Here is a 21,161-nt window from a genome sequence, read left to right as displayed (position 1 = left end):
CAGTTTCCACCGCCTTGGAACCCACCAGTGTCCTTCCCCGACACCAAAGAAGAGAGAGGCCGAGAAAGACCTACAGGACCTCGAGGAGGAGTGGGCGGGGCCTGGGCGTGGGCACAGCGCCTGCCCAAAGGTGGGGCGTGGGCGGAGCGCCTGCGCGGAGGCGGGGCCTGGGTGTGGGCGGAGCGCCCGCCCGGAGGTGGGGCCTGGGTGTGGGCGGAGCGCCTGCGCGGAGGCGGGGCCTGGGTGTGGGCGGAGCGCCTGCGCGGACGCAGGACATGGGCGGAGCGCTTATCCGGAGGCGGGGCCTGGGCGTGGGCGCCGTACTGAAAAGGGCGTGGAGCGCGGCGGTACAGGGATCCAGCTTCAGCAGCCTGGTCTGCGCCAGCACCTGGTCCCGAAGGGGGCAGCCGGGGCACTCCCGCACGCCGGCGACTGCGCGTGCTCTGCCAGGCGCGGCTGGAACCTGGAGGGGACGGCCGGAACGCCCCTCGGGGAGGCGCGAGTCCGAGCCTGGCGCTCCTACCCAGGCGTGCGCGGGCCAGAGGGTGAGTGACCTCTGACCGGGGACCTGGGGCTTGGGAGGGACAGTTCCCTGGACCGCAGGGCCCGAGAGGTCCCTGCGATTTTAACTTGCCGGCCAGATGGTGAACACGTGGGCTCTGTGGTTCCTTGCGCCCGGGCCACGGACCATTTCGAAAATGTGATGGGACGGACCTTTGCCTGCGCGCCGCCGCATGCTGGGGCAAGCTGTGAGCGCTTCCCAGGAATCATCCCATCGAGTCTGCCCTCTGCCCAACCCCGTATTTCACGTAGGAATCCGGGAGCCCGAGGTCAGTTTGCAAAGGGGTGCGGTGGTTTAGGCCGATGCACAGCCCAGGGCTGCCCTGATCCCGCGGCTGAGTCACTGTGGTTTAGCGCTGCCCTTGTCCAGGACACTGTGGCAGTCTGAAAAAATCAGCTTCTTTAACCTTTAATCTCTGAAAATCTCAGCCAAACCAACACGTGAAAAGGAATGTATATTAAATAATGCACACTTCTAACCATGCTACCTATAGTCCTTTAAAAAGAAAATGGAAGTAACCTAAGTGCCCAGAAATAGGGAAATGGACACAAAAGGACATGTGGGCAATGGTGTCACTACACCTGCTACACCATGAAAAGTTGTCTAGCTGTTAGAATGTCCAGCATGGGGCCCATCCTCATGGAAAGAGGCACAGGAAATAACAAAGTGAAAACATCATAAAATACCTTCTGGATGCTGATTAAGATGAAATACTGTGTACGTCAACAATAGCAAAGCCCATTTGATGTGATATGTAGAGTTTAATAACCAGGTGGCCCTTTTTCCTGTAGGCCTGGGTAAGTGTGTAGTTTCTAACAAAAGAGAAAAGATTACTGCTGTGGATGGGGTTCTCAGGGAGGTGCCTGAGGCTGGAGTGCCCTGGACTGTGAGTCAGGAACCTGGTTGGAGTCCTTTGTCTGTTATTTTCAGCAAGTTGCTCTGTCCTTGGGCCTCAGTTTCTTATTGTAGCACTAGGAGAATTGGAGATGAGGAGTCACAAACGCAAATGCCAGGCCAGGCATGTGACGTAAATATGTAAACTGGGCCAAGCAAGACCACAGGGAGTGGTGAGGCCTGGGGACACTGAAAGTTCCTGCCCTGCATAGAGGCCTTAAGTTAAAAGCATTTGATCCAAACCAACATGTCTTTGGGCCCTCAGTTTAGGAGTCTCAGGGTAAGGTGTTCCCTGAGTCTCCAGAAGCACTGGCAGCATTTTTAAAAAGTAAAGCAGGTCACATCACTCCCCTGCCTAAGAAACTCCTGTGGCTTTCTGTTAGGCTTAGATTGAAATCCTTGCCCATGCCCTAGGAGGGGTCAGGCCCCTCCCATCTCTCGGTTTGCATCTCCCACCACCGAACTCTTCTTTTCTCAACCACAGTCCAGCCAAACAGGCTCTCTTGCTGTTTCCTGAACCTAGGCCAGCTCCCACCTCAGGCCCTTATGGCCATTCCATCTGCCTGGACACCTGTTCCCCCAGATCTTTGCATGGCTGGTTCCATGTCACCATTCACTGTCCTGCTCAGAGACACCTTCCTGGACCACCTCTAAAATACCAAACATATCCCTGCCATTTTATCCACTGAATACTTTATTTGCTGATTACCATTATTTACCATTTTTACTGTTGTGTACTGGTATCTGGAATTCTGTGGTTGCTTTCTTTGCCTGGTTGTTTATTCCCCATCACCACCCCAACGGAAGTATAATACAATGTTCCTTTCTCCTCTGGCTTATTCACCACTGTAGCCTCAGCACCCAGTGCAGTACCTGGTCACCTCCAACAAGGCGCGGATGTGGCTGAATGAATAATGAGCATATCTGCGAGCAATTGTGCCTCACTCACTGCTAGTATCATAATAGAGTCAATTCCAGTGGCTTTCACAAAACCCACGGTTTAATTTCTCACATGAAGAAATATGGAGTTTGTCTGACACCCTCAGCCTTTCTGGAACCTGCCTGAATCTGAGCTCCATATTCACCTTCCATTCACAGTTTCACCTCAGACTTGACCTGTAACCCTCCTGGGAGCCTGTTCTCAATTGTGCTTTAGATTCTTCCATTTTTTTTCTTCAGAGCACCTGTTTTACCTTAGACGACCAGCACCAGATCTGGCCTCAGGATCTCTGCATAGTTTGTGCTCCTTAGCAGCTGCCTTCCTCCCAGGTTCATGAGAGACTTTATTTAGATTTATTTACTTTTTTGAGACAGGGTCTTGCTCTGTTACCGAGGCTGGAGTGCAGTGGCATAATCATAGCTCACTGTAACCTTAAACTCCTGTGCTCAAGTGATCCTCCTGCCTCAACCTCCCAAACAGCTGGGACTACAGGTATGCACCACTATGCCCAACTAATTTTTGAATTTTTTTTAGAGACAGGGTCTTGCTATGTTGTTCAGGCTGGTATCGAACTCCTGGCCTCAAGCGATCCTCTTGCCTCGGCCTCCTAAAATGCTCATGATAGACTTTAGAGGGAAGCTGAGCAGGTGGGCCAGGTCATGAGCTGCCGTGCTAAGTGATGCTTAGGGAATGACCAGAGGGGCCATCCTATCTAGCTCACCAACACGACTTCTGTTGCCCTGTGCTTTTCTCAGGCTTCCATGTGCACGTGTTACACACACTCTCTGATGGCCGAAGTTCACTCTCTACAAGCTAAACCTCAAGGCAATGTCTGTCTACCAAGACTGCAAAGCCTGCCAGCTGAATCATTAACTCTGTGCTGTTTCTCTTAATGCGATGAGCCACACCATGCCTTTCATGACTTGCCCTTTTGGCCCATGCTGTAAGTTACAGCCGTATTTCTCACTGCCTGAGGTGTTGGTGTCAGCAGCTAGCCCAGGGACAGTGGGTCCTGGAAACCTGCCTCATCAGCAGGCTTTGAGGAGTGACCTCCGGGGAGCTAGAGGCGTGCTTGCTGCGAGCTTCGTTTCCACAATTGTGCTGCTGAGAACATCCAGGATTTCAGCCTCAGCGATGGGACAACTATGTCTCTCACAACATGTGCTCTGCACTAATAACTCTGGGAAAGCAGGGGCAGCGCAGGTCCCCGGACTTACAAGAGGTAGCAAATGCCTGAAATCCAAAGGCCTCATCTTCGTGCAGGTGAACTCTTCTGTTTTAATGACATAATACTTTTCGTTGTGATTTATATTGCAACTTTTTGTTTCAAACAATACCATCTGTCATCACCCGCTTTCTTTTTTCTTTCCTTCCTCACTGCCCAGCTTTAGGTTCACCATTGTGTTGCCGTTGTCAGAATAGAAACCCCCCTGAACTTTGAACACATGAATGTGACCTCTCCCAAATTCTCCTGTGCTCTGGCTTGAACACGCTAAAGTGCTTGGACACAAAACGTACCTTGAGGGCTTATGTGGTTCCAAACTGACAGTCTGTGGCCCTCCCCACAGATTAAATGCCACTGCAGATATTACTGCGTGAAAAAAAACAAAGCAAAAATATCCGGAGGTTGGTAGTCCAGAACGATCTTGCCTCTCCAGTAAGGCATCGGGAACCCAGGTTCTGTTTGTATTTCTGCTCCCCATCCTCCATGTATAGCCTCTATCCCCGGATGACTGACTCTGCCCTTGTATTCCACAGTCCAGCTAGGAGGAAAGCCAGTGACAAAGGCCAAAATGGCACCTCCCCTCACCCCCCAGCTGAGTCAGCTCCTTAAGGACATTTCCTAGAAGCCCCACCCAGTGACTTCTGCTCACACCTCACTGGCCACCCCTGACTGCAGGGGAGGCTGGGGAGATGTGGTCTTTACCTGGGCACAGTGACTCCCTGAATAAATTCAGGGTCTGTTCCTAAGGAACGAGGAGGTGATGTTGGGTAGCCAAAGGGGCAGTCAATAGTCAAGTGAATGGGAAAGGACTTTAACTCACCTTTGGGGTGTGAGGGTATTTGGAGCGATCAGAGCTGTCTGCTCCCTCTTAGCGGTGACAGCACCCCACTCTGTAAGTCGCAGGCCTGCCCCCCGACTTAGCTCCCCAGCCAGGGTGGTGGAAGCCTCTTTTCCTTTCTGTCCACAGAGCACCCATCTTGTAGAGCCCGCTGCTGTGCACCCCTCGCTGCTCGGCAGTATTCTGCAGACCCGGCCCTGCGCAGCTCTTCTGAATAGCTGGAGGTGGGGAGTGGGCCCCGCAGATGCAAACGCAGGCCCCGCCCCAGGTTTCAGCTGCAGCGGGGATAAGCTCAACTTCTGCATCTCTGTTCTTTTTATTATCCCGTAAAGATGCACTGTTAGGTTAAACTTGTCATTTGGGCGCAACTTGCAGCATGCAGTGTCTTCACCCTAACCCCAGTCACATGCTCTGAGTTGTTTGGGTTTTCTGCAATTTTTTTTTATCATGGTTAAATACACTTAACATAAAATTTTACCATCTTAACCATTTTTAAGTTTGTAGCTTAGTGGCATTAAGTATATTCATAATGTTGTGCAACCATCACGTCCATCCATCTCCATAACTATTTTCATCTTGCTAAACTGAAACTTTGTATCCATTAAACATGAACTTTTCACTCCACCCACACACACCGCCAGCCCCTGGAAACTCCCATTCTACTTTCTGTCTCTATGAATTTGACTCCTCTAGAAACCTCATATACACGGAATCACACAGTATTTATCTTTCTGTGTCTGGCTTATTTCACTAAGCATGATGTCCTCAAGGCGCATCCATGTTGTACCGTGTGTCAGAATTTCCTTCCTTTTTAAGGAGGAATAATAATCTATTATATGGATGGACCATATTTTGTTTATTCATTCATCTGTTGATGGACTTGGGTTGCTTCACATTTTAGCTATTGTGAATAATGCTGCTATGAACGTGAGTGAACAAATGGTTCTTTGAGACTCTGCTTTCAATTCTTTTGAGTTCCTACTTAGAAGTGGAATTGCTGGATTGTATGGTGACTCTCATTTTAATTTTTTGAGGCGCCTCCATACTGTTTTTTACAGTGGATGCACCATTTCACATTTTCCCCATCTGTGCACAGAGGTTCCAGTTCTCCACAATCTCATCAATGCTTGTTATTTTCTGTTTATTTGAGAGTGACGATTCTAATGGGTGTAAGGTGGTATCTCACTGTAGTTTTGATTTGCATTTCTGTAATGATTAGTGATGTCAATCATCTTTTAACATGCCTGTTGGACATTTGTATATCTTCTTTGGAGAAATATCTATTCAGTTCCTTTGGCCTTTTTAAAATTGAATTATTTGGTTTTTGGCGTTGAGTTTTATCTGAGCTGTTTTTTCGGCAACAAGAATAGGTTTGTTGGAAATATCTTGTCTCTCTCAGAAGGAAGCCAGTTATTTCAGAGATGGCTACTGGGGTTAAAGACACAACCTTTGAGGCCCCCTGGGGAAAACCAACGTTTTCCCAGAGCCCTAGTGTGCGCCAGCCACCACACATACGGACTGTCTCTCTTAGTCTTCTGGGCCATGCTGTGACTTTGTCGAGGAGGAGGCTGAGGCACAGGGAGGCGAAGGCATGTGCTGCAGGGCCCACAGTTACAAATGGCAGAGCTGGAACTAAGGCCAAGTCCATCTGACCAGGAGGTCTCCACTGGCCTACACTGCCTCCCTGGAAGAACTTCTGACACCTCGGGTTGGAAACCAGGTCGAAACCAACTGCTCTTTCAGGTGAGGAAGAGGCCTAGCAACACTCACTACCATCCCCTCGTCTTCCCAGCACTGCCAGGCAGCTAGCTGCGGGGTGGCAGCTCGCACCGCGAGCCTCCTCTGCTCAGCTCCATTTGTCATCTGAAGGGGACACTTAAGGGAGACAGGAAGGCCAAGAAGGTACAACTCCTGCTTCCTACCTGGCGTATTTCCCAGGTCCTCTTTTCCATGGCTGCCTTCACAGAAGGTTCTGAGTTCCCTCAACAACAGCAACACAGAAGGAGTGATTTGGCATCCTGCATGCTTTGTGCTCTGAGGCCTAACTCTCCAGAGGCTTCCTTGCCTATGTGGAGATGCCTTTTCTCTGATGCGTTTGCACGTCCTCCAGGAAGCTACGGCGAGGCCCGGCCGTGGCACATCCGCCTCCCTCGTGTTCCTTTTCTCTTCCAGATTGTGGGGCTCTTGGAGGAGAGTGACCGCAGCTGAAAGCCCGGGCCACCCGCTCAGTCGGAGAGGAAGGATCTGTCGTACTGCAGCATGGCGGGTAACCAGTGGTCATGGGGGACGCAGACTTTTCATGAGAAATTGAACACATTGTTTGCTATAAAAAAGTCCAAACAACATGGAAATGTATAAACCTGTTTTGTTTATTACATGGACCACTATCTTGAATTCTTCTCACTTGTTTTGTTGTCCATTTCACCCCCTCCAGAATGTAAGTTCCTCAAAAGTGGGGCCTTGCCGGTCCTGTCTTTTCGCTGCCTCCTATCCCTGAACTCACCCCTGGGACATGCTGCCCCAGAGTAGTTGTTGATTGAACGACCCCCAGGAGGTGCCTTGGTCAAAAACTTGGTGTGGTTCCATCTTTACTCTTGTGATTGCTTATAATGTGCACATGCACACACACACATACACATGCACACACATACACACATGCACGTGCACACACACATGCACACACATACATGCACAATTTTGCAACTTCATTTTTTTCATTCAGCAATATGACATGGAAATCCTTTCATTATAGAACACACAGATTCACCTTATTCTATATATTGTAGTGTAGATTAGGATTTTTAACCTTGGCACTGCTGACATCATGGGCCAGATAATCCTTCGTCGTGGGGTCAGGCCTGCGCACTGTGAGATGTTTAGCAGTGCCCTGGCCTCCACCCATCAGATGCTAGTAGCACTCCTCCAACACCAGCTGTGACAACCAAAAATATCTCCAGATGCTGAGAAATGTCCCCTGACAGGCAACACTGTCCCCAGTTGAGAAACCTTGTTGTGAGTATTTCATTTGTATCCATTTTCCTGTTAAGCTCCCAACTCGAGTTCCTTAATAACACAGGAGTCTGAGGAAGCAAGATAAAAATGTTAACTATTAATCTAACTCATGGAATTCAACCTTTACACTCAGCTGAATGCCCTGAAACTGTTTGCTTCAAGTACGTGTATTTTCTTTTTAAGGTCCTAGACTGGAAATTTTAAATCAAGAGTTTAACATCCTCTTAGATGTTACCAGGGTAAATTTAATTAAGCAAATCACCACACTGCCTCCAGGAAGCAATCAGTACACAATCTCACAGACTCTCCTGAATGAGGAAGACTCTGCTTCCGAGGCCCCTGGGGTCAATGGTACGGCTGGTGCCTGCACTTTGTCCTCAGCCTCGACACTGACAGACAGACTCGCAGTAGCCCTGCCTTCCCCTGGGAGCAAGGCTTTCCATTTTTGTGCTTTGTTTAAGTGTCAGGTTTTGGTGGAAGTGGAGGAGGTGGAAGCAGACCCGGCCAGACCGAAAGGTGCCGGTGGCTGATGCCTGCCAATGTAGGGTTGCGTAGAAGATTGGTTCCAGCAGCTTTTTAATTTTGATATTAGGGTGCAGGCCAAACCTTTTCACAGGGGATAAACAAATTAGATCAGTCTTTTGAAGAATTTAGTGGTGGTCAATGAGTGCATTGCACACCCTATGGGGAATGGTAACACTTGAAGGTGCTGACTCGAGAAGGGGGGGTGGGGGGGAGGGACATATACCTACATGATGGGTGCAACGCGCACTACCTGGGGAACGGACACGCCTGGAGCTTTGACTTGGGGGAAAGGTGGTACATGGGCAACGTATGTAACCTGCAATTCTGTATCCCCCATAACAATAAGATGAAATAAAAAAAAAAACAAAAAAACAAAAACAAAAACAAAAAAAAAGAATTTAGTGGTGGTATTTTTGAGGAGACATAATTTGGTCCGTTGTGTTTTCATGCGTTGGTAAACCCAAGCAATGATGAGCTGGGATATAACTGAATAAAAAAAGTCCATTGCTTTAAAACTACCACTCATTGGCATTTCTTTGCTTCAAGCACCATAATGCACTGAAACATTTAATTTTCACCTTGGTCTTCATTGATTTTGACATAGAGAAGTTGCTCTTCAAGGGGAACCGTTTCTTCTGTTCATGTAGGTAAGAAAGTGCTCATTGTCTATGCACACCAAGAGCCCCGGTCTTTCAACGGCACCTTGAAGAACGTGGCCGTGGACGAGTTGCGCAAGCAGGGCTGTGCGGTCACTGTGTCTGACCTGTACGCCATGGACTTTGAGCCGAGGGCCACAAGGAAAGACATCACTGGTGAGTCATGGGGGCAACTCTCTGTTGGTTTTTTTTTTAACTTTCTTCTTTGTGTTAATTAAAAACATGTTGACTTCTGATTCTAAAAGGGCAGCTAGAAACCAGCTGGTTTCACTCCCCTCGCCCCCACAGAAAGCCAAAAAAAAAAAAAAAAAAAAAAAAAAAGCGTAGCACTGAGATCTATCACTGGCAATATCCCAGAACTCAAATATGAGGATGAGGTAGCTCCCAGGGCCACAGAGAAGTGAAAAAACTCCAAGCAGATGGTAAGAGAATTGAACTTTCATGTCTGCAACACCCCTTCCCAATATGCCCAACACCAAGCACGTGGAAATTTTCCCCCCAACTCATGGTTTCCACATTGGAAAATGTGACATCTGGATGGACAACCAGCTTCCCTAATATCTTGGGTTCCCTCGCAGGAGACCTGTCCCTGCCTCACCCCACAGGAAGCACTGGGAGTACCTGAAGGGAGAACTATTCCCGAGAACAGCCAGAAACAAGTGGGGAGGCAGGACTACCATGCCCAGCCCTGGAAACTGTGCTCCGTACCTTGGCCAAAGGAGACACCAATCAGAGTGGTTGTTCAGCACCATGCTGGAGGCGGTTCATTCCGTAGGTCCCTTGGGCAGGAGCCCCTAGCCAAGCCAGCCTTCCCACACTCCAGACAGCCCCTGTGGGACCACCCCCATTTGGAACAGGCGGTGCTTAAATCATTTACTAGAGCTGAGGCAAAGCTGGGCTTAAGGTACCGCCTAGTGCTGAAAAGGAGGCAGCAACCTAGTGGGGGGAAGAAAAGAAATTCAATAGGTAAATGGCAGAGAGTCTCTAGCAAACACATCCAATAAAAACCAAAACAAGCCAGACAGAGAGGACTGAAGTAAATACATAAATAGTCCTTTAATACAAAGACATGGACACACATCCACAAAAACAATAGCAAATAGGGATCCATGACCTTCCCAAACACAAAGCACACAACCAGCAACTGACTCTCACAAGATGGCAATACTCTGACCGAAAGTCCAAAAGAGTAGTTTTAAGGAAACTCAGTGATTTCCAAGATAACACAGAAAAGCAATTTAGAAATGGTCAGAAAAATTTAATAGAGATTGAAATAATAAAAAACACTGAACAAATCTTGGAACTGAGAAATACCTTTGATGAACTGAAAAATTCATTTAGAGGCTCTCAACAGCAGAATGAATCAAAATCAATGAAATGAAAAGTTGGTTTTTGAAAAGATAAACAAAAGTGACAAACCTTTAGCAAGACTAAGGAAAAAAAGAGAAGAGAATCATACAGGAAAAAGGAGACATAACAACTGAGACCAGGGAAATACAAAGAATCATTGGAGACTATTCTGAATCAACTATATGCCAACAAATTGGAATATCAGGGTATTCTCCATTTTTCTCTCTGCTTTTTACAGAAATGGTAGCATGTTATACTCATTGTTTTTCACATTGCTTTTCTTTTTACCACTGCAAAGTCTTCCCTTGTATGGCTGTGTTGTCATAGTGTGAGTAGCCCCTACTGAAGTGTGTTTTAAGGTGTTTCTGATCTTTTAATGATACAAACAAAGCTGCAATAGATAATCATGGCCATATGTGTCTCCCTATGTATGCAAGCACATCTAGAAGTGGAACTGCTGGTCAGAGGGAGCGCGTGTGTTTAGTTTCCATAGGAGGTATCAAGCTACTTTCCGTGAGTGGTGTGCCAGTTCCGCTCCCACCAGCAATGTCGCACGTGCTCATTGCCACCCCGCCCCCTTCCCCCGATGTCATCAACAGCATCACCACTTTTTGCCCAGTTGCTGGTCTGGCAAGTGAAGAATGGTCTCTGGTGTAGTTCCCATTTGTTCTTGTCTCATTATAAGTGAAGTTCAGTATTGTAGTATTTTATATTTATTAATATTTTTATAACACATTAAATATTTTCTTTCCTGTGAAATATCTGTTCTTATCTTTTATTCACTTTTCTGTTAGACTGTTGGTCTTTTTCTGATTGATTCTAAAGAGCTTTTTATATATTAAAAAATTAGCCTATAGTGTGGGATATGAATTGCAAATACTTTTTACCTAATTTGCTTGTTTTTAAAAAAATTTTGATTTTACTTATTATGGTTTTTTTCCATGTAGGATTTTAGTGACTTTGTTGACTTTTGATCCATCTTTTTTTTTCTGTGATCTTTGGATTTTATGTCATATTTCTATAAACTCTATGATTATATTTTTAAAAGTTTTAGTTTCTCCTAGTATTTGATCAGGTTCTACTTTTTAAATTTAAATATCTCACCTTTTCAAATTTATTTTGGTGTATGATGTGAGGTGTGGGTCCAGTTAAGTACCTACCCAGTTAGCTCATTACCATTTATTGTATGATTTGGCCATTTGTCCCCAATTTAAAATGCCACCTTCATTGTGATCTAAATTCCCACATATTTGATTCTATTCCCTTCTTTCCGTTCTGTTTTTTTCCTCTTACCTACTCAGGACTCATAGCACATGGTTTTAATTATTTTGCCAAACCATTTAATTTAATATCTGATAGAGGTCACCTGCACTTTCCTTATTTTCTATTTTTATTTAATTTTTCCATAAAATCTCTTGAATTAGCTTTTCAGATTCAAAAAGAAACCCAATGATATTTTTGCTAAGATCCTATTAAATTTATAAATGGAATTAGGAGGAATTGACCTTTTATGATGCTGTTCTTCCTTCCAAGAAAATGATGTGGCTTTTCAGTTGTTCAAGTCTTTTTTGACCCCCTCAGAAAGTGTGTAGACATTTTCTTCCTGCAGATCTTTCATAATTCTTCCCACCTGGTCATTGTTTCCCACGTGAGGGGACCGGCTCTGTGTGTGCCTATGTGTGTGTCTGGCCGCCGCACCTCTTCTTACTGTTTGTCACACTTCCCAGCTGATCCTCCAGGGCTTTCCAGGTATGAAATCAAATAATCTGCCAATATTGATAATTTCATCTTCTCTTTTTCGGTATTCAATACCTCTGATTTCCTTCTGTTTGCAACTGTGTTAACCAGATCTCCAGATACAATTTTCAGGACTCATGTCAGTAGTCGACATCTTATCTTTTTTTTTCTTTTTCTTTTTTTTTTTTGGTCTTTACTTTCTTCCCTTTTAATAGATCCATCAACTATTTTCTCTTAATGAACAGCAGAGCAGGGGCTAGAAAAATAGAGAACACTGGGATATACAGCCACTAGTTTTAAGTGGATAAAGTAACACAAGCTTGAGGTAAAAAATGTCTTTAAATATAGGTGAACACAGGGTGCAAAGTAGAAGCCCCCGTTGACACCTCCTCCGGCCACACCCCAGAGGCAAGCGAGCTTAACCTTTTGGTGCAAAAGTACGTACCCATGTGGTATTTTGAAACTCTGTAGCTATAGAAGGTCCTGGGTGCTACACAATGTTGTCGTGGAAACTCCAGGTGACGACCTCCCTGACACAACACAGCCTCTTACCGCCCATGGTCACCCTCTTAGGCTTCCCGTAAAGACAGGATTTTATACATAGAAGAACTCAATGTATACTTTTTTTTTTTTTTTTGAGACAGAGTCTCACTCTGTTGCCCAGGCTAGAGTGAGTGCCGTGGCGTCAGCCTAGCTCACAGCAACCTCAAACTCCTGGGCTCAAGTGATCCTTCTGCCTCAGCCTCCCGAGTAGCTGGGACTACAGGCATGCACCACCATGCCCGGCTAATTTTTTCTATATATATTTTTAGCTGTCCATATAATTTCTTTCTATTTTTAGTAGAGATGGGGTCTCGCTCTTGCTCAGGCTGGTCTCGAACTCCTGAGCTCAAACGATCCGCCCACCTCGGCCTCCCAGAGTGCTAGGATTACAGGCGTGAGCCACCGCGCCCGGCCTCAATGTATACTTTTTGAATAAAAATCAAATACAAGTAGGTTAAAAGAGGATGCAAAGAACACTGAAAGGGTTTTTAATTATGACTTGATCGAAGGACTACTGGCCCGGTTCTCATGTGGCTCTTCTCCAGGTGGCTTCGGCTTTGCACCCTCCTCCCCAGACACACTGGTGTGGCTTCGTGGGTCACACCTGGGCCACACTTGGGCCTCAGGTCATCCCACCTTTGCACCCACCTCTGCCACGTAGAACCCTTGTGGCACTGGACAAGCCACCTAGCTTTCCTGAGGCCTCGGTTGTCTCTGGTGGATTGGCAACTGCACGGCCCTCGCTGGTGGTTAAGATGAGAAGGGGCCGTGTGCAGAGCACAGCACCTGCTAGGGAGGACGTGCTCCGTCTGTGGCCACCCCTCCCAGGCTCTTGCTCCTTCCCTAGCCTGGCCCCAGGGTGCGGCGCCTGGTCAGGTTGAAGGAGTGTCTGGCATGCTTGGAGGAGCCCAGGTACACACAGCGCTAGCGGGACGGCCGGGACGGGCTGCAGACACGCACCTGCCAGTGACAGCGTTTGGCCTCTTCCTCCCCAGGTGCTCTCTCCAATCCTGAGCTGTTCAATTACGGGGTGGAAGTCTATGAAGCCTACAAGAAGAGGTCTCTGGCCAGCGACATCACTGAGGAGCAGAAGAAGGTTCAGGAAGCTGATCTAGTGATATTTCAGGTTCGTTTTTCCACTAATTAATATAGTGAATCAGAGTCATCTATGTACAAACTCTTTCCAAATGTTGAGTGTGGAGCTCCTCCTAGAAGTGGTATCAATGTTTTTTGCACATTTGTATGCTTGGGTGTTGTAACCCGGTTGTAACATTTTACCTACTTACAACACTAGTTCAGCAGTTTACCTAGTTGGGTAAGGAGATCTATGTAGCCAGTATCACTCACTCAAAATCCTGACCCCAGGTAAATAGAAATGGAGGATTTATCCATTAGCCCAATGGTCCAAACAATGTCTGGATCCCCCCGGACCTGTTGCTTCCATTCTCCTGCAGCCCCCACCCCCAGACATGCCAGTCTCCCTGCACGAGTGGTCAGCAGGGGCAATCCGGCCAAATGCGACTCTTGCCTTAAATATCTTGATCATTAAGAGGAAAATCTTTGTTTTCTATCCTCTCACTGGTTGTTTCACCTCCCTGAACCTCTGCCACCCTCCGCGTATGTGTTCACAAGGAGGAGAGAACTGCCCCACAAAACAGCCTCTAGGAGCGCTGACTCATTAAGGCCACTTCCTGCCACCCAGAGGAGAATGCGTACAGTCACAGATGTGACCGTAAGCCTGGCAGCCATGTAAACATGTGCGCTTCGAGGGAATCGGGTTGACAGAAATCCAAGTTGAGCTAGAAAGAAAGGCGAGTTTCTCATAAGGGCTGTGGTCTCTTGGGTCTCCTGGATCCCAAGGGCAGAGCTGTGGCTGGGATTTGGGGATAATGTCCCCCGAGGCAGGAGCACCTCTGCTCTCCTCCTCACATTCCCGTCTGCTTCTCCCCACAGCCTGGTCCTCTCTCCTGCATGCCAGGGCCTGGGTTCCCTAGATCCAGTGTTTCGAAGCAAGGGATCCGATGGGTCCAGATCGCCTCTGTTCCCTGCCCTGCTTGAGGGCAGGGAGTGGGTGGGAGAAGACCACTGTCCTTATGGTGGGTGCAGAGCCCCTCATGTGTGGGAAAGGCGGAGGTTGTCACGGTTCCCAAACCCTTCACAAAAGCAACCTGTGTAAGTAGGAGGAGGGATGTTTCACCCCTGCCCAGGCCTGCCTCTATGCGCCCCTTCCTGACACCAGCCCTCTCTGTAACAAGCCACCTTGAGACGCTAATCTGGCCCAAGTGCAGGATGCTCTTTTATCCTAACACACACGGGTAGACCCACAGTGCCTTAGACCTAAGTACCATACGGTTCATCATGCACACTTAATAGTCAAGCTGGCATGATGGGCCTGTGTCCTGAGCCACATGGTCCCAGCAGAGCTGTGGTCAGCTCTCTCACTGGGCTCCTGTCCCCCTGGTGTTGGCCAACCACGCAGGGCCCACTTCTCCCTCCCCCACCTACCTGCTCCACCCCATAACGGGGTGGCTGGGGTAAGCCAACACTTGACTCTTCTCTAATGGTCTTTCTTTTGTTCCATCTCATTTCATGTTTCTTCTCCCCTTGCCTTCCCTTTTTTTCTGGTACTTGGTCCAGAGACTTTGCATTGTAAGTTTATTTTTTTTATTCAACGCTAGTAAAAATTTCATTCATCACTACTGCTATTAGCAGAGCCCACCACTCACTGAGCATTTCTGCTCTGGGCGTTCTGTTCCAGGCACTGAATTGTGTCCTTGAATCCTCACCACAATGCTGTGAGCTATAAACTGTTAGTACCCCTATTTGACAAATCAGGAAAAGGAGGCACAGAGAGGTCAAGTAACGTGCCAACGTCACACAGCAGTAGGTTGTGGAGGTTGGATTTCATTGCCGGATCCTGAGTTTGATTTATATTGAAAGCGCACGAAACGTGGGCTTCCACTTTTGGTAACTGTTGATTGCGTATGTTTATTTCCCTTCCTAGACGGTACCGCTGGATATGATGTTAGGGCTTCGGTGGGACCCAGGTAGACTTGGGGAGATCTTACTGCTGGTGTGTGGAATCTGAGCATAAGGTTTTGGTTTGTGTCAAAACCTCAGCTGCTCAGCGCCTGACTCAGTCTGCCTCCCAGATGCTAACGCCGCACCCCAGCTCACCCCAGGCACGGGAAGGGGCACACTCTTTTCCACACCCTTCCTCTTGGTTGTCTTGGTCACAGACACTGCTGCCCAAAGCCAGTGTCCTGTCCCACAGAGCTCCTCACCCCTCCCTGCCTGCCTGGGGACCAGCATCAGGGGCTGTCATGGGGGATTCAGACCCACCCCAGCAGTGACCAGGACCACTGTCAATTCCGCCCCACCCCCATCCACACTGTGCCTCTCAGGCTGAGCATGTGGGTTACCCTCACCCGCCCAGCTGCCCGGGCAGAGGACAGCAGGATTCGTTCTGAGTCAGCAGACGGACTGAGTACGAAGCCCTGGGGCCCGCAGCAGCAAGGGTCCCCCTGTGTCCCTCCCACAGTTCCCGCTGTACTGGTTCAGTGTGCCGGCCGTGCTCAAGGGCTGGATGGACAGGGTGCTCTGCCAGGGCTTTGCCTTCGACATCCCCGAGTTCTACGATGCCGGTTTTCTCAAGGTATGTGCTCTGGGATCTGCATCGTTGCAGACTGTTGGAGTGGGGGAAGAGGGGGGTCTTTCAAGTTGACCTTCTAGTTTCCTTTTATTTTTTAAGCAAATATCGATTGAGCACCTACCATGTGCAAAGCACCGTGTGATGCACACGGATGAGCAAAGCATCATTCCTGAAATCATGGAGTTTTCGTCTAGTGAGAGCTACCGATCCGTGGCAGAGAAGGGGCTGGGCAGGGGGGTGGGCGAGGGTGGCAGTAGGCAACTTGACGTGGCCACATGGCAGCCACCGCCGGTCCCAGCGAGGGCGTCTCCTCTGTGGCAAAAGCCAGCCCTGCTCTCACACAAGGTCACGCCCTGAGCTCCACGTGCCTCCCTGTGAGACAGAGCAACAGGACACCCACACCGCAGGGCGAGGGGCGCGTGGAGCCTGGTGGATGCGCCACACGTGTGGCTGTCAACTTCTAACTAAAAGAAATGTATTTTTTTAATTCTAAAAAAAAGTCAGAGAATAGGTGCCTGTAAGGAAAACAGACCAGGGAACACAGATCTGTCTAGGACCGTGAATGGCGCTGCCATTTCCCGAGTGGCCCCCGGTGCCGGGCACTGCTGGCCTCCCCCCAAGTCCTGTTCCTGCTTTCTGCCTGAAACCCGGGCGTGTTAGAGCTGTCACAGTTGTTTGGTCGGTTGGCTCCGATTGTCCCATCGCCCCCTCCTGCTGGGGTGCATTGTCACCTGAGGGTGGGCTTGCTGAAGGTGGGAGTGTTCCGTTCGTCCGTCCCCAGAGGACGCTGACCTCACATCTTCCCTGCTGGCCGTGACAAGCCTTCGTGCTGGAGTCACCATAGCATTTCTAACGTCTCCTGGAGCCCGCACGGACGCCTTGCTCTCTCCCCTGCAGGATAAACTAGCCCTCCTGTCCCTGACCACAGGAGGCACGGCCGAGATGTACTCGAAGGCAGGAGTCAGCGGAGATTTTCGATACTTCCTGTGGCCGCTCCAGGTAGACGAGCTGCGCCCAGCTCCCTTGCTGCGTTGGCCCGCCGAGCGCACACACGTGCACACACGCACACACACGCATAACATGCACACACGCCTTCAGCTCCCTGAGGGCTAACATGAGATGTGATGGGAGCTTGATGACCCACACCATTTTAATGACTCCTGGGTACAAAAAAATCATATAACATTTTGTCCTTTATAATTTTGGCCAATAGGGAAAGGACATGTCGTAATTACAGCCTTTGATATTGTTTGGGCAGAAGCTAAGCCAAACCCGCTTAGCTGATGTCTGCCCTGTGGTAAGCAGAATGTCCCCAGGTGGCCCTGCGTGTGTTGCGGGCCCAGCGGCCGGGTAGAGAGCTGTCCACGTGGCTGCGGCGGTGCTTGGTGAAGGCAGCACCTTCCTTGGACCCTGGCAGGAGGCACCCAGGCCCTGCATTCTGGATGGCCTCATGCTGGCCTCTGCTGGCCACGGCGACCTCGCACGGGTGGGGGGTCCATGGAGCCACCTCCCAGTCCCCGGCCCCGTCCCAGGCCTGCTCCCCTAGGTGGAGTCCGTGCTGCCTGGGCCCGAGGGGTAGCGTCTGCCAAGGGGTAGGGCAGGGCAGTTCAGTCAGGCCGGGTGTCCATGAAGCACCCCGTGCGGGGCAGGGCTGGGGTGGGAGGAGCAGGCCCAGGTCAGGGACCCCGGGAGACCCAGAAACCTAACGCGCAGCTGTTCTTGCGTGTTGTTATGAAGGGATGTTTGTCAAGGCAGGAGGAGGACTCGAATCTGGGGGTTAGTGAGCTTGCTTTAAAAAGCAGGCATCGTCCCTTTCCTGTGAATGCCCTCCAGAGCCCTGCCCACGTGCCTGTCGGGATGTGGGCATTTTAGAATTTGTATTTGTCGGCACCCTTTCTGTATCAGAGAAGTTAACCCTGTGTCTTTTCCAAACGTTAAGATTTTTCTTCATGTAGGTAGCGAAAGCGCATGCTTATTTTTAAGCTCGTCCTTTACCGTTGTTGTTTGCTATTAGGAATGGGACTCGTCTTCAGTTATATCATCTAATCTTTGGTTTATGAAGGCTGTTGATTTCTGAATATTTTTTTTTTACCCAGACCATTTTCTGTTTTCTCCTACTGATCATAATTTTTTTTTAGCTGGTTTCCAGTAATAAAGTCACGTTGTCTGAGAACAAAAATGTAGAAAGTGGCGTGTGGGCCTCTCACTCCCCACCTGACAATAGGCCTGGCGCAGGTGCAGGTTTTAAAGGCAGTAACGCAGAGGCCTGAGCGTGAGATTTCTATAAAAAAGTGGTCGTCTTTGAAAGCAGAAAGCATGTGATTCGAATTAGTGATACCACCCGAAGGAGAGAGAGTTTACAATTGTCCCTTCTCCACAGGCCAGCTGACCTCTTACATGTCATAGCCAAGCTTAAATTCTTCTTGCTTTTAAAAATCTTTATTTTATTTTTTATTTTTATTTATTATCATTTTTTAAGGCTAGTCAAGTGAAGCAGTGGGAATGGAGAAGGAACAAAGGAATCTTATTATCCTTTTACATAAATTTTGTACCAAAACTACTGCTTAAAATTTGTTGCTGTTTTCATTTGACAAATATCATTTCATTTCATTTGAATAACCTTCCATGGTGGCACATTATAGCTAGAATAACCTCATTTTAGAGTAATCCATAGTATGAATGTACCATAATTTGCCTAATCAATCAAAATCATGATGTTTAGTATCTGATTCAATAGCAAAGATTGTAGGTTAATCTCAATTCTAAGAATAGAATTTGACCAGCCTGAGCAAGAGCGAGACCCCGTCTCTACTAAAAATAGAAAGAAATTATATGGACAACTAAAAAATATATATATACAAAAAAAATTAGCCGGGCATGGTGGCGCATGCCTGTAGTCCCAGCTACTCGGGAGGCTGAGGCAGTAGGATCGCTTAAGCCCAGGAGTTTGAGGTTGCTGTGAGCTAGACTGACGCCACGGCACTCACTCTAGCCCGGGCAACAGAGCAAGACTCTGTCTCAAAAAAAAAAAAAAAAAAAAAAGAATAGAATTTGGAAGCCAGGCGTTATGGCATGTGCCTGTAGTCCCAGCTACTCAGGAGGCCAAGGTGAGAGGATTGCTTGAACCCAGGAGTTCAAGTCCAGCCTGGGCAACATAGGTAGACCCATCTCTTAAGGGGAAAAAAAAAAAAGACTAGAATTTGGAAATTCCAGCTACCCCAAGTTCTTCACCTCACTCATGAAGCCCCGTTTCCTAAGTCATAGGGAAGTTTAATTTTCAGTTACCTTGTAGCCTTAAAATAGTTTTATAATTTTTTGAAGGTTTGCTTCATACCTACCACTTCCCTGCTTTAATCGTCTAACCAAAGCGTACGTAAAAGGCGTAGTTTCTAATCAGTTCCTTCCTTTCCTGTGGCTACAGCACGGTGCATTGCACTTCTGTGGGTTTAAAGTCCTTGCCGCTCAGATCAGTTTTGCTCCTGAGATGGCATCAGAAGAGGAAAGAAAGGGGATGGTGGCTGCGTGGGCCCGGAGGCTGAAGACCATCTGGGAGGAGGAGCCCATCGCCTGCACGCCCCCGTGGTACTTCGGGCAGTGACTCTGTGCCATGTGCACATCTTGTGAGCAACACACTAGGAGACCCAAGCGCGTGCAAAGGGAAAGGCAGCCATGAAATAAAATTACAGTGTAGCAAACTGGAAACATTCAATGAAGTATATGAATGAGTGTCTTGAGCGTTTTATAGGGCCAGATCAATCATTTCAATAATCAGCTTATTATAGTGAATTCTATTCTGACCACTATTCACCCAGGTTTTCTTTACTTTAATATTTGTCTAATATCTTTCCATATTCCTATGTTCAAGCTTCATGGATAATTTATTTTCACAGTCCTACCACAAGATGCTGCCTTCGCTTGCCTGGCTTGTCCTCCTTAGTGATCACCCTCGTCCACTTGTCCCCACGTCCCATTGTCTGCAGAATTCTTAGTGTAAGCTTTAAGCTCACATATACCACACACATGTACATGTACACACGAACATACATACACACCACATATGCCACAGACACCACACATACATGTACATGCACAGACACACCCCCATACACACTCATACACACACTCACACCCCCATGCACACACTCATACACCCCCATACACACACGCTCATACACCCCCATACACACATACATACACACACACTCATACACCCCCATGCACACACTCATACACCCCCATGCACATACATACACACATATACCCCCATACACACATCCATGCACACACTCATACACCCCCATACACACACTCATACACCCCCATACACACATACATACACACACTCATACACCCCTATACACACACTCATACACCCCCATGCACACCCCCATACACACACTCATACACCCCCATACACACATCCATGCACACACTCATACACCCCCATACACACACTCATACACCCCCATACACACATCCATACACATACCCTATACACACACTCATACACCCCCATGCACACATCCGTACACACACCCTATACACACACACATCTGTTCATTGCTGCCCTGGAGGCTTATTAATTCCTCCAAGGTTTCTCGTGGCTCCTAGGAAATGCCCAGAATCTTTGAGCTGGTCTGTGAGGTGTGGCACGTGGCCCTGCCTCCTCTTTGGGCTTTTCTGGCTCCTTCTCCCCTCTGAGTCCGTGCCTGGCGGTGCCTGACTTCCTCCCTCCTACCAAGGCCCACACCATCCTGGTGCAGGCTGAGGCCGAAGCCGCCCCTCGGGCAGGAGTGCCATGTTGTTTTGTTACCGCCTCACCCTTCGCACACCCTCCTCCAAGCCACTTGGTTAAAGAAGCCTCCCCTACCCCTTGGACTAGTTTGGAGCCCCTGTCCCACACCCTGCCTTTCTCCTGATTTTAAAAAAATCTGTAGGTGAGGCAGGAGGATCACTTGAGCCCAGGGGTTGGAGGCTGTAGAGCACCGTGATCGCGCCTGTGAATAGCCACTGCACCCCAGCCTGGGCAACAAAGCGAGACCCTGCCTCTAAAGGAAATCTCTGTGGAGCTTTATTTATACAAGAAATGCATGAGGACATCTCGTAGATGTTTCAAACACTGGGGTGATCTGGTAACGGCAGTTTCCCTCAGACCGACTGGGCTCCGTGAGAGCAGAGGGGACGTCAGTGGCAGGCAGCACCCGCTGCAAGGGGCACTCTCCAAGTC

General features: G+C 48.4%; 1 protein-coding gene across 3 annotated transcripts; it reads left to right on the top strand.

Annotated features, from left to right (window-relative positions):
- Positions 1 to 321: 321 nt before the first annotated feature.
- Positions 322 to 19,657, top strand: NQO2 (N-ribosyldihydronicotinamide:quinone dehydrogenase 2). 3 transcript variants are annotated; one of them, XM_069493657.1, is made up of 7 exons: positions 322 to 545; positions 6,632 to 6,725; positions 8,644 to 8,808; positions 13,278 to 13,408; positions 15,824 to 15,937; positions 16,832 to 16,933; positions 19,356 to 19,657. In XM_069493657.1, the coding sequence occupies exons 2-7, from the start codon at positions 6,719 to 6,721 to the stop codon at positions 19,530 to 19,532; spliced, it is 696 nt and encodes a 231-aa protein (XP_069349758.1). In that variant the 5' UTR covers positions 322 to 545; positions 6,632 to 6,718; the 3' UTR covers positions 19,533 to 19,657. The 3 variants fall into 3 exon arrangements, with proteins under 3 accessions (XP_069349758.1, XP_069349760.1, XP_069349759.1); XM_069493659.1 differs by lacking the exon at positions 19,356 to 19,657 and adding an exon at positions 18,073 to 18,304; XM_069493658.1 differs by lacking the exon at positions 322 to 545 and adding an exon at positions 635 to 830.
- Positions 19,658 to 21,161: the final 1,504 nt, after the last annotated feature.

Source organism: Eulemur rufifrons, chromosome 18, assembly GCF_041146395.1.
Source record: "Eulemur rufifrons isolate Redbay chromosome 18, OSU_ERuf_1, whole genome shotgun sequence".
NCBI lineage: Eukaryota > Metazoa > Chordata > Mammalia > Primates > Lemuridae > Eulemur > Eulemur rufifrons.
This window is presented reverse-complemented; position numbering and strand designations above follow the sequence as displayed.